The following is an 18,620-nucleotide window of genomic DNA, read 5'->3' as shown; positions in this document are numbered from 1 at the left end:
CAGTCAGTAGTTTGTGCGGCGTTTTTTCTTCCGCACTTCCGTTGATTCACCGATGTCATTTCGGCAAGACATCGATGCCACGGAAGCTCCGCTCGACAGAATTATCAGCACATAAAGCTTCCATCTGATAATTACCATCGGCTCAGCGACGCACGGGAGAAGAGCACACCAGGAACATCCACCAGGAACATGGCCCAGCGCCATCGCTTGTGGCTGTGTCCGCCGCACCATCATGAACAGAAACAGCTCGTTCGGATCGAATCATACGCGGTATCATTGAATAGGTATCTCATTCGCGGAAAATATGGGGCATTTGAGTAATTGAGTAAATTTCTCGTTTAGGAACGACCTTATTGTATCGCTGATGATGCCTCAGAAAGCGTCGGACTTTCTAGCACGTGTGATTTCCCCCGAATAAAACTGCCAATCTGCGACATCGCCAGATCTCAGTATCCGACTGAACGGCAAGAAATTATGAGGATTGTAGGGTCAACCTTGATGTGACGCCCATGCGCGCCGCATAGCATATGTTATCAATAGCTCTGTTCCGCATCATCAGTAACATCCTTGATAATAGAGATGAATCACCCAACGCTTCCGGGCAGCGCGGATGAATGATATGCACATACGAGCGGATCAGCGACCTTCCAGGTATTCTTGCATGCTGTCTCATCGTTTTATTCGATGCAATCCGCTCGTTTCTGACCGCTTCAGTCAGATTGCCAATCCGATCGACAGTTAAGTGGATTCTTTCTGCAATCGGAATCGAGTTCGTGAAAAAGATGTACCGAGTAGGGTTCCTTCGCATCGACAACTTACGGTCTGAGAAAGCACTGCCGGGCGACCTGTCAAATCAAACGCCCGATCCTTCTGCTCAGAACCTACTGAGTCACTCAATCAGTCCACCCATTGAACGAACAGTCATTCAATAGAACGACCAGTCAGTCACTTTTGGAACCGGTCGCCCACTGGATTTCGCAGTCGTCCCGAGGCGCTGAACTGGACCTCGCTTTGTTACCGCTGTTGCTGATGATTTGACTTCTGTTTGGCCTGAAATACTTCTGAACTCCGGAGCTCTCTCATTGTTTGTGTGTTCATTTTTGCTTTCTTTTCTGTATCTGTCTATTCCCACGTGGAAGTTGGACGATAAACTGCTGGCTGCAGTGTTTGCGAGCAGGTTTGACGTCTGATTCCACTTCTTTCGCGGTAAAAAGAGTCACGCCTTCGTTTGGTGGTGCTTTTTCTCGGTGTTGCAAGCGAGCATCTGCTCGTGGGGAATTGCCTGTGACATATTCCTCACTTCAGTCTGCGATGATATTCAATGTTTTCCTATGCAGCAAGATATTCCCCGTCGGTCCATGTACGTCCGACGGAAAAAAGCGTCCGCGTGAGATCCTAAACGAGAAAATCCTCGGTGACAGCCCCTCGGCGTAGCACTATCCCTTCGACGGAAATTCTGTCCAGACGACGAGGCTTCGCCTCGCGGCATCGCCACGGTATCGCGGTATCCGGCGAGTCATCGATATTTCATCGCTCGGTTCATCATCCGTTAGCTCATATCTTGCAGCCGGCAGTCTTGGAGGCAACGGCGACGGAGAAAATTGCCAAATGGCGTTACGAGATATATTTCCGATAACAACGATTAGCGGAACAGGGCACCGGCCCGATCGGAAGTGCCGTACGTCGGTCGTCATCAGGGGCCGGAGCCACCGAACCGCAGAATCCTGTCGGATGCCTCTCTTAATTTTGTTGTTTTGTTTCGCTTTCCATTCAATGAAAGTGGGAATCAACGTTCGCCCGGACAGGTCGTCAGATACGGAGTAGGAGAGCGAAGGAGTTTTGGTTTCACAAGACTCTGTGTCACCGACAGTCACGGAAACTCGTGATGGTGTGGCGGGAAAAAAATCACGAAGGGACGACGAGTATACCGCTTAAGTATGCCCCATCCATCCTCATATCGGGCGTGAACATCTTATGAATATTTGCAAGCACAGAAGACAGGATCCTCTCGATAAGATTCGAAGATGTACGAGGATTCGTATACACGGAAGATCGGAGCGCGATCCTAGAAATTGAGCGAAGTGGAAAAGAAGAAATTGTCTCGGCTTCACTGCTCGGAATACGGAGCAAGACTTCAGGGTAGGAGGTGAGGTAATCGAAGCGCGGAACTGGAGAAAAATCATTTTTCGTGGGGGAAAAAGCCGTAATTCCGTCTTCCGTTGTGCCGTAGACCGAATACAATCTGATGTAGGACCCGCGACTCCCTTGTCCGACTAGCGCGGCGTTCCGACGAGGAAGGGTAGAATCCCTGGTATTTGCTGAGAAATGAATTCGCTGCGCAGGGAAATGAGATCTATTTTGTCTCTTCCGACGGCGGCGTTGTCGACAGCACCACCGAAACCGCCACCACATTCAGCTCGGGTGTGATCCGATTTCACAGTTCGCAGAATCGCTCCACCCAAGGGAAAGCCGCTTATTTTTCCAAATCTCCTTTGTCAAATTCGATGTTTAAACATTGTCCACCGAAATGTAGAACGGGCGAACGGAGAGTCAGGAATCATCGGAAGAGAACGGGTGGAAAAGAAAGGAAGAGGGGGAGAGAGAGGGAGGCAGTATTTGCGCTTGTGATCAAAGCCGTCGTTTTTGAAAGGGCTTCCCCTGTCAATGTAGGAGTCGGTCGGAAACTTCGATGGATGGTCGCATCCCAATTTGTATGGATTTCCGACTCGCGGACGAGAATGAATTTTTGATTTGGATTCGTTGGGTGATGGAACTGACCGTTCCCAGTTCGGCCATTCCTGATGGATCGATTGATCTGAATGTTATGTATATTCGTATCGTTGATACTCTTGAACTTGAGAGTGGATTCGCTGGAGCAGCCGGGACACACTCGATCCCAATTCTCTCTCGGCGGAATGGATTGCCCGCGTGCGAAAATCGACACGTCTCTCTATTATCGGCATCTTGCAACACAAGAGCTATTCCCGGATTCCGTGTGGTACAACACATCCCAGCACAGGTCCGACGTCTTGTTTGGCCTAGATCCATGATTCCCGTCAGACTTAGACATCAATGCATAAGTCTCACTCGGGTTCGGATCCAATAGCTGAGGATTTTCTTGCGAGCTCATTCAACCAGCAGGCTCACATGAGGCAGCGAAATTTTTCAAAGTTCCGGAGCAGTTTACCGAACATCATCAGAGGCTAGTGAGGATCGGCATCCTCATATGGGCAATATGCAATATCCCTCTTTCGTCCATTCACATGCATGGGAGAGGATGAATTTACAAGCAGCCCCCGGACTCCTGCGGGTTTTCCACTCTCAAACCAGGATTTTCTTCAACCGTATTCTAGGAGTAAATGAGCGAATTGTTTCGAGCATTCGCCCTGTGGCTTTTTGGGAAGATGATTCCTGCAACTTACTAATCTCACAAGAGAACTTTGGCGGGACAGATCAGATCGATCGGAGTTATCGTCATTTCCGAGCTCCGGAAGGATAAGCTGCTAGAGCAATGGCACAGCCACTGATATCTATCTGGGGCATTTGATAATAATGTTGCTCGATATGGACGCCGATCGTGTCGTCGCCTCTGTATCAAATTATATTGGGACATTGGTTTTTAGGACTTTGCATCGTCACTTTTAGCCGTAGGCTTCAAGCGGCAGTCCGGTTTTACGCAAATGGCAACCGCGGGGACGACCGCGATGATGCAACAAATCGATCGCCGACTGCAGCTGTGGCCGTTTGTTGCCCTCTAGCTCACAGTCTGATGTTTGGACATCGGCTCGCGGTCAATCCTCGGCTTTCTGCCTGCTTGAGTGGTCACCCTTTTCCCTCGATAAAAAAAACGAAATTACGAGCTGATTCGAGCTTTGAATTATTGGTCTCTCTATAATGTAGTCAACGGCTTGAGCGAAAACTCAACTACGGCCGAATCAGGCGGAATTATTTCAGTGATTTCTCGGTAATACCGGCTGGAACACCTTTCAGACACGCTGTCAGTAGGCATTAACTAGAACGCCTATAGGATTGTCAAGCGCGATGTTGCATGATGATCCCATTTTGATTCTCGCGAAACCCCCTTCTCCCCATTTCGAACCCCAAGAATTTTTGATGATCCAATACGATTCTTCCGACGTATCTTTGTAACCGACAAGAAGTACGGCGTGATCCAGTTCGTTGCCACATTCGGTGATGATGCCCCCCGCATAGTGTTTAAAGGACCTGCGAGTAGAATTTTGGATCGGAAAGCGAGCGGGTCAGCGAGTCCGCTTGAATCGACGGTATTTCGAGAAAAGTCAACTTACGACTCCCCGACGGCAACCGCCACGGAAACGGGTCCGAGCTCCCGCAGAACTTGCTTCAGTGCTTCGTCGGAATTATCGAGCGACACGACGGCAGCGGTCAGATCCAGTATTTGCTTTTTTTCGCTTCTGGAACCATAAATATTTGCTCGACATAGGTTGCGTGTGTCTAGACCGAATAACCGGCTCGTATTCCGTGGTCGCGATTTTTGCAGCGGCGCATTCCCTCCGCTTGTCGGTCGATCGGCCAGCCGTTCGGTGAGACAGTTAGTCCGTTAGTAAGTCAGTCAACTCAAAGCAGATACATCGAACGACGCATGCAAGCGTTCGGAATTCTCGATCCAGACATCTCCAGGAGAATAATCCGTGGCGGTAGAACAAGGACCGCGTGGGTATCTAGGTTATCCATCCGAGATTTTGGGCGAATTGACCGATCCACGTCTCTGTCGTACCACACAGTGTGACATCATGCATGTGATTATCACGATGTGCCAAGTGAATCGAGGGGGATCAAACATTGCTATGCTCCTCGATCAGAACGAGCGAAAGCAGTAAGTTCGATGAATGTCGAACACCGCGTGGAGATTCAGTGTTGAGCCAGAAAACGCATTCAGAATCAGAGACAGGAATGATGACTCCTGCAACTCACATTTGACACGTCCCCAAACGGTTCCTGTATCCGTATTGGGTCTCATTGACGATCTCGTATCTAGTCGCGTGCAAGAGTACGTAGAATGGATGACCCCCTTGACAGCCGTAGTTCATGAGGTCGTAGCGATGGAACGTACAATCCAGTCCCTGTTGCACCGAGAAATCTTTCTTCGCCCCGTAGTGTCTTAAAATCGCGGACTCCAAGACAGCCATGGCCGAGAAGCTGTAGCAGGCTCCGCAATCGCCCTGATCCTGTTGGTATTGGGTCGAGTACGATCTTGTGGAGTTCATGACATACGGAGCTCTGGGGGTTTCTTTATCTTTACCTTGAGCTCCGAAACATAGCTCTTCAACTGGCAAATCAGGGAAAGGCACACCGAACATATACCTTCACAGGAGTGACGTAACCGAGATCCGCGTAATTCAGGTATTGGTCGGCGCTTCTTTTCGAGGGTTTCTTCGGTATGACGAGCTTGTTGGGTTTCAAGTTCTGCGGGATGAACCCGAGCCGACGACGAGCGAATTCTTCTCGACTGTAGAGGCTCTCGGGGTAGAACCTCAAGGCAATTTTAGACCTCGGATCGGCGTTGTTCGAAATGATGAGTCTCTCCACCTCGGAAAAACGCTGATTCTGACATGGAATCATCCGGAGGGTTTCAGTCGGGATCGATCCTGTGATACAGGGTCGGAGCCGATGAGGAATTCCCGAACGGTTCCGCGATTCTGTCAAATCGGGTCTCGCAAGAGTCTGTCAAGATCGGACCGGCGTCAGAGACGCAGACTGTAACTCACCATCTGAACGACAATAAAAGCGTCTGAGAGATCGCACTTCGTCGGCGTAGTGAGTCTTGTACTGGAGAAGTTTATCATCTGCGACACTGAGCTGAGGGAAGACTACCAGAAGCCACGAACAATACTGGAAGCGCATGCTGGAGCTGGGCCTCAACACGGCCGCCGATGACTGGACACTGAAATCATCTGGAACACCGGTCTTTTTTCCTCTTTTAGCGGAGCAATCGCCATCGTAAACGAATGATAGAAAGAAGCTGAACCGTGAACTTGAGCGTCGATAACTACCGGACAACTCGAACCTGATTTTATGACTCGTCGGTCAATTTCAATCGGAATGATCGCACATAAGCGAAACGTTGGAGACAGTGAGCTCCATGCGAAGGAAGGATCCCCGGCTGACGGATCGCGTATGGGGCTCGAATTCGATCAGCTCTCCGAGAATCGGATCTCGGATTAAGCCACGCGATCAGACGACGGCAGACCATGGCGGATTCGGGAAGAATCTGCCGCGAGAAGAACCCAGGGAGCCTCGTCAGCGACCAGGAACCAATTTCAGGTCGATCTCGGTGAATGGGTCCCCGCTGCAAAAATTCCACTCGTTACAATATCAAATAAAGCTTTTATTTACCATTTAAATGGTGTATAGGATTTAGTATATGTACATATTTTATCACTCGTCATTCCATTAATTTGAGATCTCTTTGACGTTCGCAACTGTAGAAGTGGTATTCCGAGCACTCCCCTCCACAGAGCTTGCAGCGGCAGTTTTCGTCAGGCGTGTGAGCGTTGGGTCTATGGCAGATCTGGTAGTGAAAGCCATGTACTGCTCCTCGGGTCCATCGGTGGCGGTTTTTGAATCCAGGCTGCTTCCACGTGTCTTTTGTCATGGCGGGGCAGTTCAGGAAATCTGCGTTGATGTCCGACATCTTCTCCTGCCAGGTATTGAGGTGCGTTTGGTAGGCGGCCGTTATTGGCAGACGGTACTGTTTCTGTAGGGTCTCCGAGAACAGCGGTGTCTCCGTGAGCAGGTAAACAAGCCGGTTTCTGGATGAGCGATGAACTCCAAGGGCGACTTTCAGATAGCTCGCTTTCAGCTTATCGAATTTTTCGAGCTGTGTTTGAGTCAAGTGTTCCCAGATGAGTTGTATTCCGTAAGAAGCGATCGGGGCAATCTTTATGTCGAAGAGCGAGATGGCGGTATCAAGGGAGAGGTCGCGGGGTCTGGGGATGGAGCTGAACGCACGTCGTGCTTTCTCGAGTCTCCTCGTAACATGTTTTTCGAAGGACAGTCCGAATCTGTTGATGTGGACACCCAGGTACGTGAAATCGAAGACTTTTTCGATCTGCTCGCCAGATATCATGAAGATGTCGCCCGATGCCGGACAGCCCCCCCTGCCGAACTTCATGAGCTTCGTTTTGGAAACATTCACGGTAAGGCCGTTTGACCTCGAGAACAGGTCCAGAGTCCTCATCGATCTCTGAAGCTGCCGACGCGATCTGGAGTACAGGACCGCGTCGTCAGCGTACAGAAGCGTCGTGACCAGGTCGTGCTCGGCCCCGATGGTCCCAGGGAGGTCACTGAGGAGCACGGAGAACAATAAGGGACTCAGATTGTCGCCCTGGGCGACGCCCGTCGTCTGCGGGAAGGGCGGCAGTGTTCCGACTCCATCGTCAATGCTAACTGTCCCTCTCTGCAGCATTTGATTTATCAGACTCAGCATCTTCGTCGTGACTCCGGCAGATGCCAGTTTGTTCAGAATAATTCTTCTCGAGGACAGGTCAAAAGCAGCCTTGTAATCAACGAAAACAGCGTACAGTGGGGCTTGTCCGCACTCGTTACAATATAACGAACAGTTGTTCGCATTTCAAAATTCGGCGCCGACTCAGGGATCAGCTGAAAGAAGGAAACCCTCGCACCACTCTCTGGTGCCACCATCGCATCCACCAAACTCCTTCGCAGCAGCAGCGAGGGCTGCTCACCAACGGCGCAGCGGTGACTTTAGTCGGTTCCATCCAACTGTGGAATGAGCAGCGTTGCTGTGTGAGTGGTGCCTAATTCGTCAGCTCCGTGAATTCTCTGTGGATTCCTTGTACGTTCGGATTACGTTGAGTGATATACACGTCGGATTCTCTTCAGGACTACCAAACAAGAGGTTTGTTGAAGGAAGCCCTCTTCGGAGCGATTGTAGTTCTGAGAGTTGCTTTGTTGACGAAGCTCTGAAGACGGTGTGAGGGTGTATTTTGTATTTTGCGCGCGTTCCGTCGGGAACGAGTTCGTGGTTTTCGACTTGCAGGACAGTATTCCAACGGTTGAGCACATCATGTGGATGGCGGGTAACTGCGGCATGGTGTCGGTCTTCGACAGTACGCGCTGGAGTTGCGCGGCGAATCCTCTCTACGTGTAATGATGATGAGAGGTGATCGAATTATGGAATCGATGATCGAAGCGAAAAGTTTGAGATTGTTCCCGGACAACCCGCGAAAGATAGCTCCGAGATTCGCCTGATGAACATCTATTAGGAGATCTCGACAACTATCGCTTTGGTTTCCACTCATTCGTTCTCTCAATCTGTCAGCCAGACACTGATTGTTGTGGTTGTCATTGCAGATGTTGCTTTTGTGGTGAAAGGAAAGTTCCATTGAAAGTATTTCTCATAGTTTTCCATCTCTTCGGAACCATCGGCCTTGTCAGGCAGAGAAAGTGATTTGCATTCGGAACACCACATCTTGGTCACATTGTTGCCTGCCTCGTCTGGTGCGAGTGAAGAAAACACAGTTATGGTGATGAAGTGTTTGGCAGTGATTTTCAGAAGTTCCCCCGTAAGATTGAGGAGCGAAGTAACGAGCGAGTGGATATCTGAATGCATAAGTGACTTCGGAACTAATTTTATTGTTGGCGCTTCTGTATCGCGGTAGCTACCGTTGCCAAGCAAAACTTCTCGAATTGTCGGGTATCGAACCGGATTGGCTGGACGTCAATTCGATCGTCTCGTCTACGCTGGACAAAGTGCAGGTGATAAGTGTGCGAGACACCGCTGACGACAGTGGATATTTCTAGCGTTGGGCAGTCGTCCTCAAGTCGATCTCAAACAGTCAGGAAAAGCAATTTCAAGCCGTCAATGCTCCGCAGATTGCCGCCTTGGAAATGAATCTCCGTTTTCAAGCGACACTCGGCGATGCTCTCGAGTGTCGCTGCTCGGAATCGAGTGTTGGAACGAGCACTTGAGAACGCTTCAGGCGTCGCCTTTCTGAGTCATATCGATGGAGGGAATGCTCGAGTTTCAGTCGAACACAACATTCCATCGATCGAAGACACGCGGAAAAACGTACGACGCTTTGTGAAAACCCCTGAGCTATCTATTCTCGTGAAACCGCATTTGCCCTTCTGTAAGCTGCGGTCGCCCTCGGGACCGGATCGATTTCTCGAGCGACAAGACACAATCTTATGTTACTTCGACACCGCGTGTCTCTCTCGAAGCCGATTCTGTCGGGTCCGTGATGGTATCGAGTCTCTCGATTCGGCTCCCGTCAGCGAGCTGTTGGTGCTGTCGGTGGATGCTTCTGCTTCGGTTAGTTTTCGTACAGCGGATAGCCATCCCTGAGTGTGCAGGTGTAACGAGCTCATTGTTTGCGCTCTCTGAAGCGATCAGCTCCCTATGGCTCACTTCCGAGGCATCTCCGCAGACCGAGTAGGGCATGGGTTTCGGCTGCACAGTGTTTGTTTTGATATTTCTGGTTTGTCAGATTAGACGATGATTCACTCGGTGGAGCGTCGAATTTTTCTATCCACAATTCGCTCATCGGGAACCTAACAGATCGTGCTACGGCTCCGAATCACCGGCGGAACGATCGGAAATAATACGGGGGTTTCTTGTTCCTGTGATTCGAATGAGCATCCGGATTCTGTCCGTTCTTCGGCGGACAGTCCTTTTCCGCCGAGCGTCGTCGGTCGATTTCGGGCCTCAAATCAAAAAGCACACATCGATTGAGGGCTGGGCGTCGATTCCTGGTATCCGCAGTCTGCTCCCTCGAATCAATTTCAGCGATGGCCTTCAGATCCCGTGAGCTATCATTCGTTCAGTCCGGTCCATCGCTTGGGTCGGTTGTGTTCTCCGAGATCCGTCGAGCCCGTTCGGAGTTGACGACGCGATGACGCTAGTCTGAAATTGAACTATTGTGAACACTTCATTCTCGATCGACGACCCACTGGCCGGGCTATTTTGTTGGCTCTAACGCAACCACAAAGTCCCTGGCAGGCGTTTGTTCCTTACGACGGCTTCAGAATGACATTTTCTGAAGAAACTCACGGCGCCCAGTCGTGTACGTGGTTTCTGCGAAAACACTATCCGGGGAGGTGACAACGGTCAGACTATGCCGCCAGCATAGTGTTTTAACGCTCTGGGAGAGAATCTGTCTTTTTGCGTAAGAATTTCCCACAATTCTTTCGGACCCTGGAAAATGAGGCAGAATGTATGCGTGCAATTAGTCGCTCCGGACTTGAACCTTGCGATGGCCGAATGCATTAGCGTCTTCCCCAGTCAGAAGTCCTTGTATTCTGACGATGCACAATCGCTGATTTAGAAGCGGGGAGGGTTCCCTCGAATGCACAGATACACCGTCGGTTGGAGAAATAGTTTTCACTTTTCCGGCGAACGTAGCCGGAGCCGTCACAGCGCCTACTGACGTCGTCATCGGTTGAATCCTCGGTACAATGTCACGTCTACCGAACGAGACGTCGGTCGCGCGGAACACGACGGGCATCGAGCCGACGGACGGTCGCCGGATGACGGTCCGGAAGTCAAGGCGTCATATTTTTTATTCGAGCTCAAGCGGCAAACCGCGGGATGCGTCAGTGAGATTGAGAACCATCTGAGCGATTGGGATGGCCGGGCAAGGTTCTTCGACCATCGTGCGTCTGACCATCGTTACGTGGAGTCGAGATCACTCGAGTGTTAAAGCAGGGATTGGTGAGCGCGCGCGCGGATCGCTCACTCGAAACTGATTTCCGCGCCGATTCAGCGTTTCGAACTTCCAAATAGGGAGCGATCCACCTGACGAGTGTTCTCACCTCTGCCGATGAACACTTCATTGCCGTGCAACGATTCCGGGCTCCGTACACGTGATAGACCCGCGGGGGCAGAGGCTGGGGAGTATACGTGGGGACTAATAGGACTCGTACAGCCCGCTGACGTCCCCTCCTCCAGGACCTCCGAACCGCCGCCGCTAAGCCTCTGAATCGAATTCGAATTAGCACTCGAATTCGTTCTACGATCCCTTGTTACGGCCTACATGACGAATGCCCCCAGAGTAAATTCAGCTCCGCTTGTGGCGAACCGAAGCGATGTTGAGAACAGGACAGGGAAGCTGGAATATTTTTCTCCTTTCTGGCAGATGTAGCCTTGAATGCCGAAGTAACCAGTTGTGCTATACCCATGATGTGCTTTCGTTCCTCTACCAGTTATGGGTGAAAGTCGCGGGGCCCTTTCTGAACCGGACAGAACCAGGCTGTCACCGGTCGAGTCGTTATGCTGCGGATCACAACTGGGCGTTTGCCATTACTTGTGGTTCCACTCACAGACTAAACAGTCGCCCGACCGACCGGCCGGCCAGTCAGTCAGTCTGACATGCAAACAAGAAGGCAGACAGGCGCACATGCAGGTTGGCGGGCGAGCTGCGGGAAAGCTTTTGGCCGAAGACGAATGAGCTCTCCGATACCGTACCGATCTGGACAAGGACAACCAGAATTCCCGTCATGGACTTGATGCGGAGCTTTCAAGATGAAAGGGACAACTGTCTACATCGGCGCTCTGTCGCTTCGCCCGAAGGATACCAATTAGCGATAAGACAGACCTCACTCGGCGTCGATCCGACGCGGCGTGCCGATGGATTCCGAACAACATTCAATTGGGAAATAGCGGAGTTCTGTTTTCGAAAATAGGGAACAATGAGCGGGAATTGTTTTGTTTCACTTGCTCAAGCCTTAAGATGCTTGAGCTCTTTTCGAAGATACCAAATTCGTCGATAAGGTGGTCTTACCTCAACCAACAGTCCCCGAAGAATCGACCCGAGTGGTCTTAGATAGCGGTCAGAGGTTTTGCAAGAATTCCGTTGCGGTTGTTCGATTGCTTGACTTTCGGCTGATCGCGGTGTAGTTCTGTGTTGGCTTTCCGCCATCACCACCGAACAACTGTTAATGCTGTGGCGAAAAGCGGAGGAAAAAAATGGCGCATTTCCTAACGGCATTACTGAAGCGCAGCGCGGTGTCTACAAACGAGATGGCCGTGCGCGGAAGAGCGACTCCGCGCAACCATTTTTCCCGCTTCTCGTTCGCTTGACTTTTTGCGACTGTGGTTTTTAATTTCGGCTTGCGTCGCTTTGGGAGGTGGTCGCTTTTTTCGCGACGACGGCGACACCATCGAGAACGACGACAGGATTCGATGAGTACTTTGTGCCTGAACGGATTTTTTCCTACGGAAAAAAAACAGCTTCTTTTGTCTCTACGTAAGCGTGCTTTGCCAACTGTGAAACCACCGACGAACAAAACACTTTCGCTTTCTTTTTTTTTACTCACTCTCGTCGATTGGAGCCTCGAGAAATTGTTGCGTTGAAGACAAAAGGGTCGGATGACATCAGACTCATGATCGGCGACCCATGTTTTTGCAAAGCACTGTCGTGTCCCGCATTCCGTTCCACTTAGCCCCTAGAGTTCGAGATTTTGAACGGTGGGTTTTATCCCCCAACTAGGGATCACTTTTCGAAAGCGTCGGTTCTGCGGAACACTCTCGCTTGATCCCGGTTAAACCGCGGTTGATTCCGAGGATACGGTGTGCCGCCGACGAACGTTTCGACTCGGCTCTCTCGAGTGCATGTCCCGGATGCGTTTCGTCGTATTCGATCTGACGGGTGCAATTAGCACCGAGCCGGTCGAACACATGTCGTTCGGAAACTAAAACAAGGAACATGAAAACAGGAGGAGGAGGCGGAGAAACGCCTTGTTTGTGTTGTGGAAAGTAATTCAGGGGTGGCGAGTTCGCTGCGGACGGGTAGATAACGGTCGGAACGGCTCTCCGGTGGCCTCGAATTACAGCCGCTAAACACAACAGTGACAACAAGACGATAATCGATAGGCGATCGCCTCGTTCGGAAATCGCCTGTTTTCGCGGCTGAATTCGATCTGCTCGGGAGCATTCTACGGTTTGGAAATCGTAGAACGCTCTCTGTTCGCCTCACAACTGACTTAGGGAATTTTGCGGGAAATCCGATCGTATTGGAGATTTTTCGGGAATAAAGTGAGGAATTCTCCGGACGAGTGTCACTGCATTGTGAAGTACCAGCAAGCTTGAGCAGAACTCGAGAATGGAACCCGCCGCAGCGGAAGCGAGCTCACACGAATTCACGAGTAAGTCTAACGGTTTCCGAGTACTCCCCACCGTAGCTGATCCGCCATCTGGCGAAGAGTGAATGAGAGGGTGACTTGCAAAAAACTCACGATCGCAAATGTCGGCTGCCTACCCACTGCAAGCGGGTGAATGGATCGCTCGAAATTCCCGAGATGGCTCCTAGTCGTGCGTTTACGAGCATGAGGCTGAACATTCGGTTCCTCGCGAGAGCAGGAATTCAGAGGGCTTCAGAAGGGTCTGTGTAACCTGCACTAATCGAAACGCAGACGGAAAATTGAAAGTCCGAGATTTTTCTCTCCCCGTTCGCTTAAAGACTCCGTCCCGAGATGTTCCTGAGGTTTTCGGCGTCCTTTACGCGTTCCCTATAATGTTGGAATGAAGTTTTCGCTTCCACAGCTCTCGTCATACTACAGATAGTTCGGTGTACGTCACAAATGTGATGGCGTCGATGTTTGGTGGTTTGCTTTTTCGTGATTACAGTGACCTGTTGCTGCGCGGGCCGTGACGTCGAAGTTCCCCGCAGTGAACGGCGGTTTCATACGCGGTGACTGAAGTGGTAATGCCAGTCGGTTCGGGCAGACGCTGCTTCTGGCCAAATCGAAGCCGAGCCGACCTAGCCGCTGCAACTTCAATTGCATCCATTTGCTCGCTTTATTTTGGATTCGAGTCAAGCTGGTCTGCCTCGTTCGACGAGGGACGAAGCAGCGACGAAATTACGAATCGGCGAAAGCAAAATTTCCTCGGAATGCCTGCAAGAACGGGGGAATTTCAGTTTTCCAGAGAGATTTCTGACATCGCGCAGAAACGAAACTCTCTAGGCGGTACAGTGGATTCCTTCTCGAATCTATTCTTCGAGCGAGCCTCAAGATCGGATGCAAGGCTTGTTCACATGGAATGGAACGAATAAAAAATATCGGAAACCTTCCTTCGATTCCCTCTCCAGACTTTACAGCATCTCCGCGATGCTCATATATCCCTCTGAAATCGAGCAGAATTCAGCGTACTTCCATCCGGGAAGGTCACCTGCATTCCTTCCTTCGACATCATAGAAAGATCGAATGACGTAGATTGCCTGTGTCTGCGACACCGGTGGATGCGGATAGCGGCAACGGACGCACGGTCAGGCGCAGGAACGGCAGCGGCAGGAGGACGCATGAGAGAATGACCTCTTCGTTCTTCTGTAGCTTTTTCCCATTTTGGAATCCTTGACTTTGAGTCGTCGTCTATTCCAATCAGGGAAGCCTTGATTTCCGGCGAGAAAACGTTTCATTTTTATTCGCTCCGATTCCCTGTCATTGGTGTTGGTGGTGTCGCGTCTGGCCGCTGCACAGGCGCCTCCGACGATAGCAGTTGACGCTTTCACCGAAGTGTACTTCGTCAAAGGCGGCTGTGACGACGCCTGTGTTTCCTCGGTCAATATCGACAACAAACGGTGAAATAGGAAAACTCCACTTCATTGAGGTTCCGGTGAATTTTAAGACTGGATAGCGGCCTCACTTACTTCTGCCGAACGGAGTGGAGAAAGTGTAAAAGCTGAGCACGATGCAAGGAAACTGTGTGTCTCATGATGGGAACAGCGGTCAATCGATTGAAGTTGGAGTGGTCTGATGCGTTTTCCAATTCAATCAAACTCGCGAAAGTTGTTTGTTCCCGCCTTTTCAACCGTCCCCGAGACATTCCGCCTGAACGCCTGTGAACGTATTCGGTAGGGCAGTACCATTTTATCACGCGGCTATTGCAGTACGCGACGGCTTGCGTGCCAGTATTCGGGCTCGTCAAACTTCTTCCGGATCTGGTGACTCGGAGAAAACAAGGCATTCGCCTCCGGAGATATCGACCGTTGTCGATCTCTCGACATCTGAATTTTCAAAGGAGCCCTGGAAGTACTAGGAACCTTCCCACGCTGACCTCGCGTGCAGTTTCCAAACGACGACCAACCATCTCATTATTTCACTGTTTGAGTGAATGACGGACGCTCCAGCGAACATGACTAGTCGATTGCTTGTCTAAGAATCGACTGGTAGGTACCTCCAATCAGTGACAGTTGGAATCTCAAGAACAAAAAAATGATCCCCGAGACGAAGGACCTCGATAGCCGTCGCAATCTGCATCCAGATTGAAATCCCGTCAGACGATCTGAAAGGCCGAAAGGCCTATGGGCAGCCGTACCACAGACGAAACAGAATGAAGGAGTTTCTTTTTCTTCTAGCAGGAGGCAGAAGAACAAGCCGCGGATAGAGGAGAAAAGAAATTACGAAACTTTCGAGTCTTCGATGTATACGTAATGCTTCAAAATCATATCGACTCCTACGGATTTCGCCCGCGGTTGTCGATGGTGGGACATTGTTCGATCAGTGTGCAATATGGCTCTTGATTCTTGATATGAGGAGAAGTTACATCAAAAGACATTTGACGCCACTTAGAGTCGTCGCGATGCTGCACCGTTCCAGTAGGGATTCGGAATCACGCGTACAAAATGAAGCGCATTCATTCGCTCATTTTTCCCCGAGTTTTTGTCTGCTCGCCATCGTAGCTTTGACAACGAAAACCACCGCGACGGTGACGCTTTGGGTCGCCTGATGTGAGGTCAGCACCTGAATCTACTACATGAGAAGAGGAGGCTACATGAAAATAACTTTTTTCGAAACCTTTGAACGACCAGCCAGGGCCTTGCGGCCTGCCCGCCTGAACGACTGCCTGCGATGCCAAGACGACACTCTACTTAAATGAGAAACCCGGCGGCGTCGACCGCGAGTGTGCTCAGCGAATCGGGTAGCCCGAGGAGGGCAAGAGGAATAAACCGTTTTTGAAATTCAGATTCCTCGTGTAGCGTCGACATAAAGCTGCGAGAGGAATGAGGTCACACCTGTAGGATTAGCACGCATTCCGTGACTTGTCGCTTCATAGGACAGCTCTTCCTTTTCTCTCGTAGCTTTTTTCGATGCTCTCCCCGTATCGTTGGAGCCTAAAGCCTTTCTCCTCTCCCATGCTAGACGTATGTATTCGCATCCGATGCTGGCTGTAGGAACAGTCAACACAATTGATAAGATTGGGCACTGACGTAATCTCGATTAGATAAGCTATTAGGGGCGAGCCCCAGGGAGGAACTCGGACTGAAGTGTTTGTTTTCCGCGTTTCAGGTAACGTTCGATTCCATTGACGAAGAACAGCTCATCGATTGCAATACCGTCGAGCGTCGAGCGGTTCATCGAGAACAGGGTGTTGTTCGCGATTACGACGGTTGATCGTCGTCCGATGGATCGCGGATCCCAACTGCTCTGACTCGGCTCCCAAGCCTTAAGCGACATCGATTAGTCGTCTCTCGAGCTGCTCAGAGTCTGAGAATGTTTTTAGAAAAAAATAGATGAAACACTCAAACACGTCTCATCGCCCCTTGTAAAATTCTCTGGATAGGAAGCAAGCGCTGAGCGCCGGGATGTTTGTAAACCATGTGAGTTTGTGATGATTTTGGAGGGAGAAAAAAGAACTGCGAAAAGTGCACACCATTTGAAAATATTTGCTTCGTGCCACTCGAATGTAATAACTTTTCCGCCATTCTTCCTCCTTTTGTTCCTCCGCGGAGCTTTTTGTTCCCTCGAATTCCCGAGTCTTTCTGGCTGTGTGCTCATGATAAAGACAACAACGCACAATGTCTGTTCAAGAACGGGGCGAACTGTCGGTTACATAACGAACAAGACCCGTCTCCCCAGAGCTCTAACCATCTGTGGCTGCACCGAGCCAGAGTAGAAGCAGATATCATATCCTTTCCCTGGACGAGTGAACGAATTCACGTTCCACCGAGTAGCTCTTACATAAACAAATGGCAGAACACTTCTCGTCGAAGTTGTCGTCAGTCAGTAAGTCGATTCGGAACTAGAACCGACTGTCCCGAATCGATCGGTGATGAAACCGGTAGTCAATTATTGCAGAAAAACCCTGCTCAGCGACCAAGCCCGCGAGTTTTATTAACATATCAAATAGATAACAACAGACCAGCCTCCGGTTTCGAGTCGAGATTCCGATCTGCAGTCGGAGATGTGAGTTTGTGCGGTGCATGATTTCACCGATTCGCTCATGGCTGTGGTTTATATTTTGTTTACTCGAATCGCCCCGTCGGAGTCTCAGTCGAAGAACTGCATTCGACCGCGTTCATGGTGAGATTTTGATCGGATGAGCGTCCGTCTGGTAGTTAGGCTGTTTGGCGTCTTCGTCGGGTGAGATTCGGCATCGAACGGCTAACCTCCCCAGAGGGGTGCCCGCTGTCTCTCACTGTCGACGAAGACGACCACGTCGACTTCCTCAGATCCTCGTTGCCGCGTTCGCATGGGGCATCCCTGCCGGAGCGTCTGACGGCGGGTAAAGACATTCAGTCGGTTAGGCAGGCGTGCAGGCATGCTAGTCAACCTGCCCGCTTGCCTGCCTGCCAGCCAGCCGCGAGAAACAGATGGCTCTCCTTGGACCGGCTAGCCCAGGGGCACCTTAATTGGCGAGCCATTGAAAGAAATGGCTGAGATTTCCCCGACTTGTTCCCATAGATCGAGAAGAAGTGGCTACGAGAGACATCCGATGATGAGCCGGTTTATGTTCGTTGTTGTGACCGAGTGAGGGGCTCGGAAATTATGAACAACGGAACTCGTATGCGGCTGGCCTTTCGTTCTGTAAGACGACGATTGGACCCTCATCGCGACGTTGTACCGCAGCAGAAGCAATAATTCCTGAAGCTGCTGATTTCGTAGAACACGTTCTAAACGAATGTTTAGATTCGTTTTAGTTATTTTATGGACCTCAGCGTGCGCCTCGCGGTGTTTGAACTCTACCTGAAAGACTGCGAAGCTCGACATGGGTGCGAGCCATCGCCGCAGCTCGAGGTGAATCGATCACAGCATGATTGTTGCTTAAACAGTTCCCAGGAAATGGAATCCTTGTGTTTGGTTCACGTGCTTTATCCTTTCGTTCTGTGGGTCTCTTTTTATTTTTTCTTCGTTTCTTTGCCCGGGCAGCTCTGTCAGTCAGACAAGTGCGACGGGTGAGCGGTATGTTATTTCCAGAGTGCGCGCTGATCGGGCTCGCGAACGTTCGCCGTTCTCGCACTCCACGGCGTTCGGGCGGGGCCTCCAACGGGAGTTTCGTTTCATAAATAGTTTATGCACTGGCGTCGATTACATTGAATTTCCGGGTCGCTTCGCCTCGTTGGTGAACGAGACTAATGTAAACCGTAGGGCAAATATGCGGGTGGTTTCGCGGGAAAATCATTCGTTCGGGCTCATCGCCGAGCTCTCGCATCTAATGAGACAGTCGTCTACTAGAGAGCGTGTGTATAGCCATCCCGATGACAAGACGTGCGACGTGCGTGATCCAAGACTTACAATTATTAGAGAAGGACGGGCAGTCCCCTTCGGGGCTTAGCGCATTAAAGATGACGTCCATCAATGATCACCTCATGAGACAGAAATTCCCGGTAATTACTATCGAG

At 50.6% G+C, this 18,620-nt stretch overlaps 2 protein-coding genes across 2 annotated transcripts in view; one reads left to right on the top strand and one right to left on the bottom strand.

The window, feature by feature from the left end:
• Window positions 1-3,829: 3,829 nt before the first annotated feature.
• LOC100905496 (cathepsin L1) lies at window positions 3,830-5,925 on the bottom strand. Its single transcript, XM_003746977.3, has 5 exons — window positions 5,748-5,925; window positions 5,344-5,627; window positions 4,954-5,207; window positions 4,308-4,433; window positions 3,830-4,224 (listed from the first exon to the last, which is right to left on the bottom strand). Exons 1-5 carry the CDS (start codon window positions 5,881-5,883, stop codon window positions 3,999-4,001), a joined length of 1,026 nt encoding a protein of 341 aa, XP_003747025.2. The 5' UTR covers window positions 5,884-5,925; the 3' UTR covers window positions 3,830-3,998.
• Window positions 5,926-7,750: 1,825 nt separating this feature from the next.
• Window positions 7,751-18,620, top strand: part of LOC100905349 (SEC14 domain and spectrin repeat-containing protein 1-B) — a 49,665-nt gene continuing 38,795 nt past the window's right edge. The window contains exon 1 of the mRNA XM_029112480.1: window positions 7,751-7,900. The gene's annotated coding sequence lies outside the window, so the exon portion shown is untranslated. The remainder of the gene's footprint in view (window positions 7,901-18,620) is intronic.

This window comes from Galendromus occidentalis, unplaced genomic scaffold, assembly GCF_000255335.2.
Source record: "Galendromus occidentalis unplaced genomic scaffold, Mocc_1.1 scf7180000077511, whole genome shotgun sequence".
NCBI lineage: Eukaryota > Metazoa > Arthropoda > Arachnida > Mesostigmata > Phytoseiidae > Galendromus > Galendromus occidentalis.
This window is presented reverse-complemented; position numbering and strand designations above follow the sequence as displayed.